Here is a 15048-nt window from a genome sequence, read left to right on the forward strand (position 1 = left end):
ACCGTAGCCATTTTCACATGATTCCTTTAGACCTGTTTGCGGACTCACCGGGATGCTGGCAGGAATTCTGTTTGCGTCGAAGAATCGGTTTTCAGGTTTTTACTCTCCCGCTCCTTCAGCCTCACTTCCGCTCAGTCAGGAAGAGCGCGCGCTGCCGGTGAGGTGACCTCCTACGTCACGCAGACGTCAGTTAAATCGATGACCTGTAACATTAAATATTAATTTATTTTTTACTCATTTTGTTGTTTTTGCTTTATTTTAATGTCTTCTTGATTGTTGTTCACATCATCAACCTGCAGATCAATCTTCCTGCTGTTTCTGCTTTAAGGGTACTCAGTCAGAAACGGTCAATGAAAGGACTCATCACAACAACCTGCCTTACTTTTAAATTTTTGAAATACAGCCACTTAATTTTTCACTTAAAACTCACCAGAGGTTTTAGTTAACGGTTTGATGCAGGGTTTTTGAAATGTATCCACGAGGAGGAAAAATTGGAAGAAGAACTGACAGTTGATGGAGGTGGATGAGACACTTCCTGTGGTCTGAAGAGATTAATCATCTGAGTGCTTCTTCCTCCACTGGTGGGAAGAACAGAGACCAAACCAGAGCTAAAAGAAAGTACAGTGGAACCCGCTCCCCCCGCCGCTAAAAGCTGCACTGAGTGAGCCACATCCTGACTTAAAAGTCCCTGCAGCATCATCACTCAGTGTAATGACACGTTTGGATGCTCCACTTGATGCTGTCATTTACTGTCACCCACAGCAGCCTCACAATGGCCTACATACGATTTCACAGAATACATTTCTCACAGTAATGGCTGCCAGGTGTAATGGAAAGCAGGCATCAGTGACGAGACGTGACATTGGCGGGGGATATGAAGAAATGTCTCTACACAACAGTCGACAAAGAGAACACAAAGAGCTGAGGCTAATTACAGCCGCTGTCAGCAGGCTTCATTAGAGATGCAGCTCAACTAATGGAGGGCTGTTCCTTCTGTCGCCTCACAACACCACTGCTTAGCATTATTTATCGACCAGCAACACACGCATACACATTTGTGAAGCAAATGAAAGTTCAAAGTAGCAGTAATGATAATTCTGTGAAACTGAGATGATTAAAAAGAGAATAAAAACCACATTCTACACTTTATATTTCAGATTTAAATTTCACTAATTTAATCTGCTCAGAACTGAGTTGAGCTTCTGTACCAAACAAAAGATCTGGGGACTGAAGGAACAAAGCTGCTGCCAGATGTTGAGAACAAATAGTGACATGGTCCACAGAGGGAGGACATCCTGCTGTTGTCACAGAAAACCAACACATACATGAATACTGCAGCCTGCCACTGTGAGCCCCTCGTTCTGCTCAGGGCTATAAATAGGAAAGCGTTGGCCCAAATAGTGAAAAAGGCTTTCCCTCGTCCTGCAGCTTTGGATGGAGAGATGCTGCTGTCTGTGACTTAATGATGAAAACTAACATGACAGGTCCTGTTCATTAGTGCTGACAGCAGCCGGCACAACAACACTGGAGAATGACTATGTTAATGAGCACTAAGAGTTCAAATACAAGGCTGTTATAATCAATGACACAAGGTTAAAGTGAAGAAACGGTGAAATTCACTGAGTTAATCTGATAAAAGTGATGCAGTAATTACACAGACGAGCTCCTAATGAGACAGAGTCACTTCACATGAATAAAACCATTATCAGCAATTTAAAAAGCACAATTGGACAAAGACATAAACAGTCAGTTTCATCACAGGCAGCTGTGAGGGAGGATTCTGCTTAATCAGCATCTTTTCACTATCGGCTGTCAGCTGGTCAGCTCACTGGAACATTCATGTTGTTGTTATCCTAACCATGAGACTACCATGAGACCATGAGACCAAAGACTCTCCTCTCAGGCATGATGTCATCCAAAACCTTTTTTTCCCTGTTAAAAAAATTATACAGAACTCAAAAGGAGGAGAAAATTTCTTTGTTGGAGATTAGTGAAGATGAATCTCACCTCATTTTATCTCATTTTATCTGCAGCTGCAGACGTCTTTGACAGATGAGTAAATATAAAATGAAGGTCAAAGGCAGAAATGGGATCAGTCTGTATCACAGAGATTCTGCCTGTGATTTTCATTAGATATCACACACAGAGTTACCCCTGCCTTACACCAGTAGCTGCTCCTTTTGCTTCTGAAGATTTAAGGTGGAATTACTGAGACATTTGATTTTGAGCTTTATTTAAATAAGAGAAAAACTGTTCATCAACTTTATGAAAGTAAAATACAAAACCACAGACACATGAGGGTCAGAACCAACAGCAGATGAGTCTGTAGCACCTCCTCCACCTCCTCACTCTTTTTTGGAATATTGTTGCCTGTTTGTAAACAGAACAGGACTCAGTCAGGACCAAGAGAAGAATCTACTTCCTTTAACACGTATTAGATGGTCTCTCTTAATCTCTCTCCCTGAGCCTGAGTCACAGTCCCTGCTCCTAGTCATGGTCCTGGTCTACAGGAGTGTGGATTTTCCTGCTCAGTAAAAGTCAGTGTCGCTGTAAATGTCATAAAAGATAAACTTTGGTTTAACTTCTTCTTCTGCTCTGTTGATTTGTACCAACGACAAGACCTCCAAGGACCCAGACCAAGGTCTGGAAACCCGCCTTAAAATGATATCAGCAGCAAAGCTGAGTCTGTCAGGTAGGCTGTCCTGGGCGGTGGACCAGGTAGATCCGGTCTCACCCCTTGAGCTTCACTCCTCTGACCGAGGTCTGCAATCTGCTCTTGTATGAGGTCTGGGTGTCTTTGGTGATGCGGCACCCAACAGAGCATCCGGGCAGGTGAATGCACACAAAGATCTGAGTCCTGGCAATGACAGTCTGTGTTCCCGGTTGTGTGTGCACTCTCCCTGCTTCACGCTGAGCCCAGACTGTCGAAACCGCAGAACTTCCAACGTTTCTCCAGGGTGGCACCGACGCCGCTCAGTTCCTGCCTGAACATGCTGGGCAGACGGACCATGAGACGTTCCAGCTCGCCTGCTGACACCTGCGGAGGACGAAAGCAGACACCAACATTTACTTGAGCTCTGTGGGCGGAGTCAAACACTGTCTTCCTGTTTCTGGTGTTAAGTCACATGACTTGATGAAACAGTTTGACGAACAGAGACTCAATTAAGAGTTTATTTAAAAGAACTCGACTTTTGTTGTTGTCGTTGGCATATTTAATTTCTCTACGCTGTTCGTTAGCTTTTAACTGACAGTGCCTGACACAGTGTTAGTGATTGTGCTAATGTTAACTGTGGCACTCTCTACTAAGAGACTGTCTTTAGCCCCGCCCCTCACCCACATAGGATGACATAAATGGTTCCTGATCTTTGTCAACCATGTTTTATGAGACTGTGATTGACGATGATTTGCTGTGGAGCACTACGGACTCTGAGGTACCTTTGAATCCAGTCTCTGAATGTAGGACCACAGGTACTCCAGGTTGGCTCCAAACGGATGAACGTGGAGGAAGGTTGATATGATGCCTGCAGACAGGAAGAATGACACTGAACAACACCAGTAAATATTTCCTTGACTTCTGTGGCGAACGTGTTTTTAACAGAATTCACTATAGAAAACTAAAACCCTCAAAGACCGGCTCATATGAAAACGAGTTGATTCACATCTGGTGCCTTGAACCAGAGCACCCAGATTCACATCAGTCCTGAATCCGACCAGGACACCAGGAGCAGACTGGTCTAGTTGTAGTGAGCCACATGATGGGAAGTGAATGGGATCAAACACGAGTCTCTTAGATAATTACCCAGAAGCAAAGCGTCTTTTTCTGATGCCACGCCCCCTCTCATGATGACATCACTCCTCCTCTCTCTGCTGTGACATGATGAAGGAACACATCCATTGATCCCCTGTGAACACACACATATTAAACAAATAATATTTGACTTGACTTTTCTATCAAACACACACACAATGTGTGTGATGATGATGATGATGATGATGATGATAATGAAGACAAAATTAATAAAGGTGGTTTTATTCATTAGTGATGTCACTAAGTCACATCTGTTCAGACCATGTTGTGTCTTACTTTGTCATGTAGTTCACCGTTGGTCGCTTCAAGAGACTCCCCAGGACTGGACAGCAACTGGAGACACAGACAGAGACAGATTGGCTGTGACATCACCCACCAGAGTGTCCGATGTAGAGACGTGACTCTAGACGTCACTATCAAAGATGGAGGAGGAGAATGGATGAATAAACACACAGAAGAAGTCAGAGAGTCAGACTGATCCAGATCTGATCAGTTTATTACTGAAGTTGGTTTCAGATTGGACGGATCAGCTGATTCTGTTTAAGGAGGGAAAACTGTAGAGTCAGACAGGAAGGAAGAGCCAGCTGTGGTGGACATTCACATCCTGATCCCAAGGACTCAGACTGGTTCTGAAGACATCAATCTGGCTGAAACCAGCAGACAGCTGCTACAAATCCACAGCTGGTCTGCTCTCATTACACTGAGCTCACTCACCTGCTTCCACTCAGCAGCGTCTGGCCACAGATTTAATAGTCATGGGTCACTTTTTATTGAAATACAAACCCTCTGACTCACAGTTTATGACTTTAAAGGTCCAAACACTCTGAGATTTAAATATGTAATTGTCCACACAGCTTTGTTGCAGAGGGGGAGGTTAAAGGTCCACATGGTCTGAAGGGTCAGGTATGAGGACCATAGGGAACTTGAACTTATCAACAAACAGGTCAGTGTGAAATATTGTGAAGTTTTTCTTGTCACAGCAAACTGGCCTTAATCATCCTGCTCTTGTTGGGATCACTGTTTCCTTTCTGAGGGCCCTTCCTGGATCACCTGAACATTACACCTCAGAAAACATACCTTGTCTCGGAGGGCAAGCACCTCCCCCTCCAGGTAGCGATGCTCCTCCCTTGCCTGCTCAAGCTCCGCCTCTTTACTGGTCAGCTTCTCCTGCAAAGTCAGCAGTTGCTAGAAGACAAACATAAACAGGTATATCACACAAGTGCTCCGGGTGGGAGGGGCCTCCAGATGGGAAGCAGGTACAGGCCAGACCTGGACTGGACTGGTTTTGAAAACATTCTGGACCTGAGGGTGTGATGTGGGATGACAGGAACCCACAAATGACCCGGCCTCAGTTTCCAAGGTCAACATCATCATAATGTTATGACATTAATATTGTGTTACGGTGTGGAAACATTTAGAGAAAGTGCATCTCAGTCTGAGCAGAAAAAAAAAGCAGCAGGTGACAAAAGAAGAACAACAGCAGTGAGAAGCGTGTGTGTGTGTGTGTGTGTGTGTAATGTGCCTCAGTTTATCAGTGCTGTCACTTCAGACAGACAAAGACAGAACGTCGAGTGAAATCAGGGGAACGCATGACAGAGCTCTGTGTGCTTATTTATGAAGGAGCAAAGGATTATGGGAGGGCTGCAAGTCGACAAACACTGTTGTTGTTGTTGCTGTTGATTAGTAGTAGAAAAAGAAGCTCAGCTCTGTTCTCCTCTCTGATAACACGCACAGTGGTTGAGGTAAATCATCAGACAGATCATCCTCCTGCAGGTCTGAATCAAGAACCGAGACCTGCAGTCCTCTGGACCTGGATCAGTCTGGTCTGTGACGAACATGGTGATAAAGAGGAAAAGAAGAAGAACTCACTTGCTGCATGCTGAGCATGCTCTGTTGCAGCAGCTGGATCTGAGCCTCTGGACTGTGTGTGTGTTTGTGTGTCTGTGTGTGTGCGAGGTCATCAGCTCTGCTTGGCTCCGCCCTCAGCAGCTCCACCTCACTCCTGTAGGAGTCCAGCTGGCAGCGGAGGGAGTCATTCTCTTCCCGCAGGGACGACTGCGTCTGATCGCACACTCCTGGGGGGCAGGAAAGATCAAACTCAGCGTGTGCCAGTGTTTGTCTGTGTGCGTCTGTGTGCGTCTGTTGTGTTACCGTTCTCCTCTGCGCGGCTCCTCTTACAGGGGCTCTGGTCCAGGTCATCATCAGACATCTCCATCTCCTCCTCTCGTCTGATTCCCATGATTTCCTCACTGTGAGCATTCCTCAGCTCCTGCCACAACACAACACAACCAGCATGACTTCAGCCGCACAACACAACTACACAACCAACCCTCTGCACACCAAACACTGTTTGTTTGATGTGTTAGACAAACAGATCAGAAACGCAACTTGACAATAACTGTTGCCATGACAATGCCTCACACTTCAGATCTGATCTTCAGGGAAGACTAGGACTGTCTGTGTGTGTGTGTGTGTGTGTGTGTGTGTGTGTGTGTATGTGTGTGTGTGCATGCGTGTGTGACATCCAGACAAATACCAACATGAGTAAAATAGCTGGTACAGGCTGTCTGTGAGCTGGGACTGAGACAGGACTGACTGAAGAGGAGGAGGAGAGAGAACAGGGACTTTACCTCACACTGCTTTCTCCAAATGTCAATGTTCTTGCGTTGAGCTTTAGAGAAATGGTCCCAGGCCTTTTGTCTGGAGGCGGCGGTGAAAACGGCGGTGATCTGCTCGACTTTAAGGTGAACGGGGAGGAAGAGGAAGAGGAAGAGGAGGGTAGAGACAAAAAAGGTGGTTTATGCAGCACTGTAGTCTGACTGAGCAGACAGAGCAGAGACCTGACCCTGAAGGTGGAGGGGCTGGAAACTCTCAGGCTCTAGTCTGACAGACCTACAACACGGTCATGTGACAGCAGGTCTCTCCTCTGTCCTGAGCTCTGTACTTACATCTCCTTCACCCTGTCGACTGACTGATGCTCTGATCCAGGACAAGAAGTACAGTTTCTTGGTTTGGTCTGACTGACCGTCCTGTCTCTGGCCTCACTGTCACACATCAAAACACACTGGATCGACTCACCTCGGCTCCTCCCAGACTCACTGACTGAGGTGATATCACATGACCATGATCACATGCACAATGCCGCCTCATCCTGGCCTCAGAAACAGATTTCCTGCAGCTGGTGTGTTTGACTGCTCATTTTTTAACAGGATTATCAATTTGGACGGTTTCTACAATGTTTGTGGATGTCATGTGATAAACCTTTGAAACTCTTACACTGTCAAAACTGTCAACTAAAGTAAGTAACTAGATATATCCCATGAACTGGCAGGTCTCCATGGAAACCAGGTAATCTGGGCTTGTCCCTTCAACTGTTATAATGTAACGGCTCACTGTGTGAACAGGAGGTCTGATCATTAACACTGAGGAAGCTTCCACCTCCAGTTCTCACGGACTGCAGGCACTGAGCACCATCAGACCGTATGACCGACCTCTTCACTGCCATGCAGTGAGCCGAGGATAGTGGATCTGATGGTGAGAAGGATGGAGGAGCGTTGTCATGGAGACTGAGCTAAAATCCTCTGAGAGAAAACTGGCTTTAAAAGGGCTGCACCTCCTCACCCTGCAGCTCCCCGTGGCTCCGCCCCCACAGGAAGCAGACTGTCTGAGATCCAGTAGCCTCAACAGGTGGCCAGTCTGTAACCATGGCAACAAAAAACTGCAACGACCAGCTGCAAGTCTATTGAAAAGTCAATCTAACATTGGTTATTCACCGTGTGTGTGTGTGAGCCCTGTTAGGTTTCAATGCGTTCAAAGGTTTCATTTTCAGTTCGAAGTTTGTTCTTCAAGACGAAGCTCCATGAAACACGGACCAAACTGAACTTACCTGAGAAACTCTCCCTCTCTCTGTCTCTGTCTTTCAGCCTGGAAGTCTGAACATGTCTGAAACAAAGATGGCTCCTTACACTGTGTTAAGATGGCGAGCAGGGCGTTCTTGAAGGCCTCCTTGGCGCGCTCCATCTCCTCCTCGTGTTGAGCCTTCTCGCTCATCAGCCGCCGAACGTGGCTGTTGGCCGACTGGATCATGGAGTAGAAGTGGTTGGCGGTGCGGCGGTTGACCTCACCCCGGTCGATCCAGGTGAACAGCACCGCCGTGGCGTCACTGAACTTATGGTCGTCTGTGGGGGGGGACAGCTGACCATGAAAGCACGTCCAAACTGATCAGGATATATATCTGATCAATATTTATTGATCAGTGATAAAATTAGTCTGTGATCTGAATGTATCAGAGCTCTACGGCTGAGAATCAAAAGGTCTCTCAACTTTGACACAGACACAAGAAGAAAATTGTTATTCATATAAGGATAAATTTATACCACCCCCCCCCCACACACACACACACACACACACAGCATCTTTGTCATGATGCTTCAAAGTGACTCTGGAGTTTGCAGTGAAAGCCGTTTCATGGGACCTTTAACGTTCAGTCAGGCTAAACAAACAACAGAGGATTAAAATCCTACTCTTGGGGCGTTCGCTGTTCACGGCTCTCTGAGTTTCACCACAGCCACTGAACACAAAAGGCATTTTTGATTTTCAACTTTTCAACCAAAACCACAAGCTGCACTTCGGCTCCATCATAAAGAGTGTGGAGCCTCTGCGGGGCCTTCGAGTGCGTTCTCCACCATTTGAATAATAACTGAACGGTGGTGCTGAGTCACGGACGCCGGCAGAACAGAGTGAATTAGAGAGCGTTTAATGAGCTCAATACCCACTACAACACAACCTGTAAGAAGACACTTTTCCCCGCTCTGATAAAGCCCCATTCACACACACAGCAGATTACAGTCACATTACAGGGAACACAATGAGGCGCTGCTGAACAGTGACGACGGAGGGAAGAATGGAAATTTATTTCCCCCGGTGTTGGAGGTGAAGAATGAATTCAAAAAGGTTATTCAGACAGAATACATGCTTGTTTATGTTGCTATCAGAATGGGAAAGAGAAGCTACAAGCTAACTGCTACTCATATAAGTCCTGTGTGAAAGGTTTAAAGGTAGACCTCCATGTGGGCTCTGATTCTAAATCAGGTCCAGATGTTATAATAATCCAGTGAAAGTCTCAAAGGTCTCAGTCCACAGAGAAATTCTCCCAGTCTGGATTCAGAAACTGAGCCTGAAAACCAGCCATCAGGACTTTGGGACTTTGTGATGTCACAAAAAAAGCAGTCACCGCCATCAGCCAAGCTCCACCCCCCTGGATTTGGTTTTGTGTTTTTCTCGAAAAACTTAGATTTTTATTGGCTCACTAGTAAACTAGTGAATACAGAGCTGATCTGATACTGATCCTTTTCAGACCTGGAGATCAGAATCTGTCTCAGCAGATGATGAAGAGTGACCTTCATCCCCAGTGACACCCCCAGGACTCAGTGAGATCTGAAGGACACATGAGGTGGACTGAGCCTGCGGGACCTCTCAGAGTGTGTAGGCCCGGTGTCGGTGCAGCTCACCTTTCAGTCTCTCTGCCAGCTGCCCCGCCTCATGTTCGGAGTAGTGGACGATGGGTGGGGGCGACGGTGGGCGCAGACGGTCCTCGTGGATCTTGCGGCGGTGTCTCTCCTCTCTGGCCAGCAGGCGCTGCTTACACTCCCACTCATACAGGTCGTCTCTGGCCTGAGCGAAGTCCACGTGGATCCTCCCAGAGTCCTTTTTATCCGTGCTGGACCCAATACGCATCCGATACCCTGGAGGACAGGACAAGTCTGCTCACTTGGTCCTTGTGTGTGTGTGTGTGTGTGTGTGTGTGTGTGTGTGTGTGTGTGTGTGTGTGTGTGTGTTACCTGACAGGTAAATGGCCTTGTCCACCATGAACTCCTCCGTGAAGCGAATGTGGCAGAAGTTCTTCTTGCTCTTGCGGAGGGCGGTCACCTCCCCACAGGGATCGAACACCTCCCTGATGATCTCCTCCGTGGCATTCTCTGGCAGACCGCCAACAAACACAGTCTTACAGCCGGGGGGGCGCTCTCGTGTTGAAGGGGGGGGGCAGGTCTGCAGCACAATGATGCCATCATCATCATCATCAATGTGTCTGTCAGTGTGTCTCAGTGTGTCTCAGTCTGTCTCAGTGTGTGTCAGTGTCTCAGTCTGTCTCAGTGTGTCTCGTCTGTCTCAGTATGTCTCAGTGTGTCTCATTGTGTGTCAGTCTGTCTCAGTGTGTGCCAGTCTGTCTCAGTATGTCTCAGTGTGTCTCAGTGTGTGTCAGTCTGTCTCAGTGTGTCTCAGTGTGTCTCGTCTGTCTCAGTATGTCTCAGTGTGTCTCAGTGTGTGTCAGTCTGTCTCAGTGTGTCTCAGTCTGTCTCAGTGTGTGTCAGTCTGTCTCAGTCTGTCTCAGTGTGTGTCAGTCTGTCTCAGTGTATCTCAGTGTGTCTCAGTGTGTGTCAGTGTGTCTCAGTCTGTCTCAGTGTGTGTCGTCTGTCTCAGTCTGTCTCAGTGTGTCTCGTCTGTCTCAGTATGTCTTAGTGTGTCTCAGTCTGTCTCAGTCTGTCTCAGTGTGTCTCAGTGTGTGTCAGTCTGTCTCAGTGTGTGTCAGTCTGTCTCAGTGTATCTCAGTGTGTCTCAGTGTGTGTCAGTCTGTCTCAGTCTGTCTCAGTGTGTCTCGTCTGTCTCAGTGTGTGTCAGTGTGTCTCAGTGTATCTCAGTGAGTTTCAGTGCGTCTCACTGTGTCTCAGTGTGTGTCAGTCTGTCTCAGTCTGTCTCAGTGTATCTCAGTGTGTCTCAGTCTGTCTCAGTGTGTGCCAGTCTGTCTCAGTATGTCTCAGTGTGTCTCAGTGTGTGTCAGTCTGTCTGAGTGTGTGTCAGTCTGTCTCAGTGTATCTCAGTGTGTCTCAGTGTGTGTCAGTCTGTCTCAGTCTGTCTCAGTGTGTCTCGTCTGTCTCAGTGTGTGTCAGTGTGTCTCAGTGTATCTCAGTGAGTTTCACTGCGTCTCACTGTGTCTCAGTGTGTGTCAGTCTGTCTCAGTCTGTCTCAGTGTATCTCAGTGTGTCTCAGTGTGTGTCAGTCTGTCTCAGTCTGTCTCAGTGTGTCTCGTCTGTCTCAGTCTGTCTCAGTGTGTCTCGTCTGTCTCAGTGTGTCTCAGTCTGTCTCAGTGTATCTCAGTGTGTCTCAGTCTGTCTCAGTGTGTCTCAGTCTGTCTCAGTCTGTCTCAGTGTGTCTCGTCTGTCTCAGTGTGTCTCAGTCTGTCTCAGTGTATCTCAGTGTGTCTCAGTCTGTCTCAGTGTGTCTCAGTCTGTCTCAGTCTGTCTCAGTGTGTCTCGTCTGTCTCAGTCTGTCTCAGTGTGTCTCGTCTGTCTCAGTGTGTCTCAGTCTGTCTCAGTGTATCTCAGTGTGTCTCAGTCTGTCTCAGTGTGTCTCAGTGTGTCTCAGTCTGTCTCAGTGTGTCTCGTCTGTCTCAGTGTGTCTCAGTCTGTCTCAGTGTATCTCAGTGTGTCTCAGTCTGTCTCAGTGTGTCTCAGTCTGTCTCAGTCTGTCTCAGTGTGTCTCGTCTGTCTCAGTCTGTCTCAGTGTGTCTCGTCTGTCTCAGTGTGTCTCAGTCTGTCTCAGTCTGTCTCAGTGTATCTCAGTGTGTCTCAGTCTGTCTCAGTGTGTGTGTCAGTGTGTCTCACTGGGGTTTTGTGGGAACAGGGTGCAGCTCTTGCAGTGGATAATCTCCTTGACGACCGGCAGGTCAGGGGGGACGGGGGGAGTAGGGACCAGGCTGATTCCTGCCATCATGGGGTTGATGGGCGTGATGAGACCCAGGCTGGGGTTGAACCTCTGGAGACACAGAGTGTCTGAGGACACAACAAGATGGCACTTAACACAAAAGGCTCATTTAAAGCTCCTTCCCTTCCTGTCACTCATGATGTTCCGGTTTACTCAGCGACAGTGAAACGTCCCTGTGTATAAAGAAACTGCTACACAAAATGTGTGTCCATTGTGTGTCAGTTGGTGACCTCGTTCAGCTGAAAAAAAAAAATCTGCTCTAAAAACCTTGAACTGAGCTGATCAGGCAGAAACACATGAAATCAACACTCCACGCTCTCACCTACCTGAAGGTCCTCTTCAGACCACCAGAGACCAGCACTGAGTCAGTCCCAGAGACTCTCATGTTAGAGGTCTGACGGCAGACTGTTTCCAGTCCTGACCAAAACCTGCTCTGGTCTCTTAAGATAAGCTCGTCCTTAAAGATGAATTAATCTAGAGAACTCAGCTGTTTCCTGTTTAGGAAGGTTAAAGTGATGGATGATTGGGGGCATGGCTAAGTGTCTGTCTGACTGGTTGTTGGTGGTTAGTGCTAATTAGCAGTTATCCTATGTGAGCTCACCATACCTTAGCCTAAGGTTAGCCAAATGCTCGGTTGTCCACTGGCTCCACCTCTTTGCCCATTGCTGAATTAGCTAGAAGTTAGGGGTGGAGTCAGGCAGTGCCATGACCAAACCGTTCTTCCATAAACTCTGGGTGATGTCATAAAGCCCATGGTGGCCTCTTCAAGGGGTTCATCCTTCGAGGTCAGGTCCTCCAGTGGAGCCCTGGGAGCTGGAGGGTTCAGGATCTTCTGAACCAAAGTCTTGGATCTTGTTTCTGGAATTGTTGGAATCTCTCAGAGTGTTCCCATCATCATGGAGACTACTGTTGCCTTCACTTCCCACATGTTTTCCAGCTCTTCTCTCAGACCTCGGTATTTCTCACGCTTCCTGTGTTCCTTCCTCCTGTTGATGTGTCCAGATGGTTCACCAGTTTGTCCGTCTGAATCCGGATGTCCCACTGAATCTCAGCTCCACACAGATGTTTCTTTGTTGTGGCTCATATGCAGCCTCCATGTCCCGCCCACACACACTGGATGCTGGATTGTCTCTGCACCCCCACACATTATAGTTCAAGTCTTTATGGATGCAGCCCATCTTTGCTCTGGTTCCGCCACTTGTGAAGGAATTTGGCATCAGACGAGAAAAAAGGCTATGAAACTGTGGCTTTAATATATCAAATACAGAAAAACTTCAAGGACGGGGACGGAGCCAGAGGCAGGACAGAAAAATAAAGCATCACTATCTGGGAGAAAACACAGATAAGAGAAGACAAAATGGGGACTGGAGCTGTGTGGAGAGAAAAGAAAATATCATCTCCAGGCAGCTAATAGGAAACATAGAAGAGAGGAGAGAGGCTTGGTGAGGAGGAGGGAGGGGGGAGGCAGAAAATGTCTGTTCTGCAGGACAAAGAGAAAGTGAGGGAGAAGGGGAAGATAAACAGTGAGCGGACGGAGGCGACAGGAGCAATGTTTCAGCTGTCTGGGTGAAAATAAAGCGGGCAGGTTGGCGGAGGGCGGTGCAGCGTCGCATGTTCCTATCTTCAGCTCTGCAATAACAAGAGCAGCAGGAACAAAGCGTCAGCAGAAAATCCTTCCCACAACTCCCCTCTGCTGCCCACACCGTCACAACAACAGAAGAATAAAGTGATTGAAATCGCAGGCTAGGGAGGCTGTCACACCACGACGGCACAAACGTCTGTTACTCCACAGACACAAATGTTTCAGCTGCTCAGTGAGGGAATGTACTGCTGCTCCTCTCCACCTGGACCAGTTCACCTGGACCTGAGTCCAAACATGGGATGTCGTCCGTTGGAGGACTTGGCCAAAAACAAACTACATTTAACCCCAAGGCTCCGACTATGGCGGTCCACCAATTGGAGCCTTTTTGAAAGAGCTTTGACCGATTTGTGAAGGTCTGGTCCACAGAGGATTTGTTGTGCAGCTCTGAGGTTTTAAGGCCTCAGTTTTCACTGTTTCACTCTCTTGGTGTTTTTTTATGACATGTTATTTTTATTACCAGCGTTCACTGACTCTGGATCTTTTGTTTCCCAGAACAAACATTTATCGGAGCCTGAAATGCGACACAGCTACCGAGTTCCTGGACTGAACTAAATAAATCTATATGTGTGGTTTTCAGCAGATTTTTCTGGTCAGAAAATCCCAGTGATTTTGAGCATATTCCGTTTTTCACCCGCAGGAACATCAAAGCTAAACGGCTGGACAACCAACATTTCCTGCACCGTTGGAAAGAACGCATTTTTTACTGAAGCTGAAGCAACATTTGGAGAGATAATCTCCAGGTCTGAGGAAAAGTCATTAAAGTGCTGTGTGCGATAACCCGACAGGTAAATTACGAGTTTTTGTGCTGCACATTCATCATAATCACATCAGGCAGCTTTTTCTCCCAGAGCCAAAGAGAGTGGAGCCAGGTTCTCTTCTCTGGCTCAGAGCTTCGTCGCCAGTGCCAGAGACAGAAAGAGAAGAAGAAATAAAAACGTTCAGCAGAGCCAACGCAGCAAAGAAGAAGAGTAGTTATGCCTTTAATTATAATGGCTTTATGACTGAACCATGAAGAAGAGCTGCCTCTAAACATCTGACTCTGATTTCCTCTGACATCATCACTCAGGACACACCCATCAATGGGGTCAAAGGTTAAAGCTGTTCCTAATTAATGTCAGCGTTAACGAACCCTGAACTGGTTCTCAGTGGGTTTAAAGAAAATACACTCAGTCCATCACAATCACAAAGAGACTGAGGGATTTCAGTCCAGTAGAAGGTCTTGGTCTTCAGGTCTGTATTAGTAAAGGTAGTCCTTCAGGATTTCTTTAGAGGAGAACGAGGATTAAGAAGGAGCAGAGGGCTGAACGACTGAGGTCCAGTTGATGGTCCAGACGCAAAGTTTCTGAAGGACCATCGGGGACTTGGACTGCATTCAGTACCACAGTGAGGCCAGCGTCTTTCTCCATCCAGGCTCATGTTTGAGGACTTAAAGTTCCCATGCCAGCCTGGTCCATGACGCCATGGGAAATTTGAGGACATTGGTCTACAGGACGTGTAGACAAACAGTTGTGGTTTTGTTTGAACATCAGACTCTCCTGGTCTGTCTCAGGTTTCATTATCTAAATGTTTGTACATGTGGAGCAGGGAGGAGCTGCTGAGGTGGAGAGCAGGAGTCTCATCTGCACTGAGACGGTGTCCTGAAATAACGTGTCCTCCTTCTGACATTCATGTCCAGCAGCATCTGTCTGTCCCAGTCCAGGTCCTGAGTTCTGAAGTGGACGCATCAGTCCTCAGCAGTTCCTCTCTCCCCCCTGCAGCTTCTGTCTGCTAAATCCATGCAATGAATCAATTATTTTGGCTTTAACAGACAAAAGACTCACCAAATCTCCCAGTATGT

At 47.2% G+C, this 15048-nt stretch overlaps 1 protein-coding gene across 1 annotated transcript in view; it reads right to left on the bottom strand.

The window, feature by feature from the left end:
• Positions 1-2022: 2022 nt before the first annotated feature.
• enox1 (ecto-NOX disulfide-thiol exchanger 1) overlaps positions 2023-15048 on the bottom strand; it is a 40212-nt gene continuing 27186 nt past the window's right edge. The window contains exons 6-17 of the mRNA XM_029529702.1: positions 11469-11637; positions 9649-9854; positions 9319-9552; positions 7774-7986; positions 6439-6545; positions 5960-6077; positions 5678-5883; positions 4886-4993; positions 4085-4141; positions 3800-3902; positions 3436-3521; positions 2023-3037 (exon numbers count right to left, since the gene is read on the bottom strand). Of these exons, the coding sequence (XP_029385562.1) occupies positions 2906-3037; positions 3436-3521; positions 3800-3902; positions 4085-4141; positions 4886-4993; positions 5678-5883; positions 5960-6077; positions 6439-6545; positions 7774-7986; positions 9319-9552; positions 9649-9854; positions 11469-11637 (1739 nt within the window). The 3' untranslated portion in view covers positions 2023-2905. The remainder of the gene's footprint in view (positions 3038-3435; positions 3522-3799; positions 3903-4084; positions 4142-4885; positions 4994-5677; positions 5884-5959; positions 6078-6438; positions 6546-7773; positions 7987-9318; positions 9553-9648; positions 9855-11468; positions 11638-15048) is intronic.

The sequence above is a fragment of the Echeneis naucrates genome, chromosome 21 (genome assembly GCF_900963305.1).
Source record: "Echeneis naucrates chromosome 21, fEcheNa1.1, whole genome shotgun sequence".
NCBI classification, from domain to species: Eukaryota; Metazoa; Chordata; class Actinopteri; order Carangiformes; family Echeneidae; genus Echeneis; species Echeneis naucrates.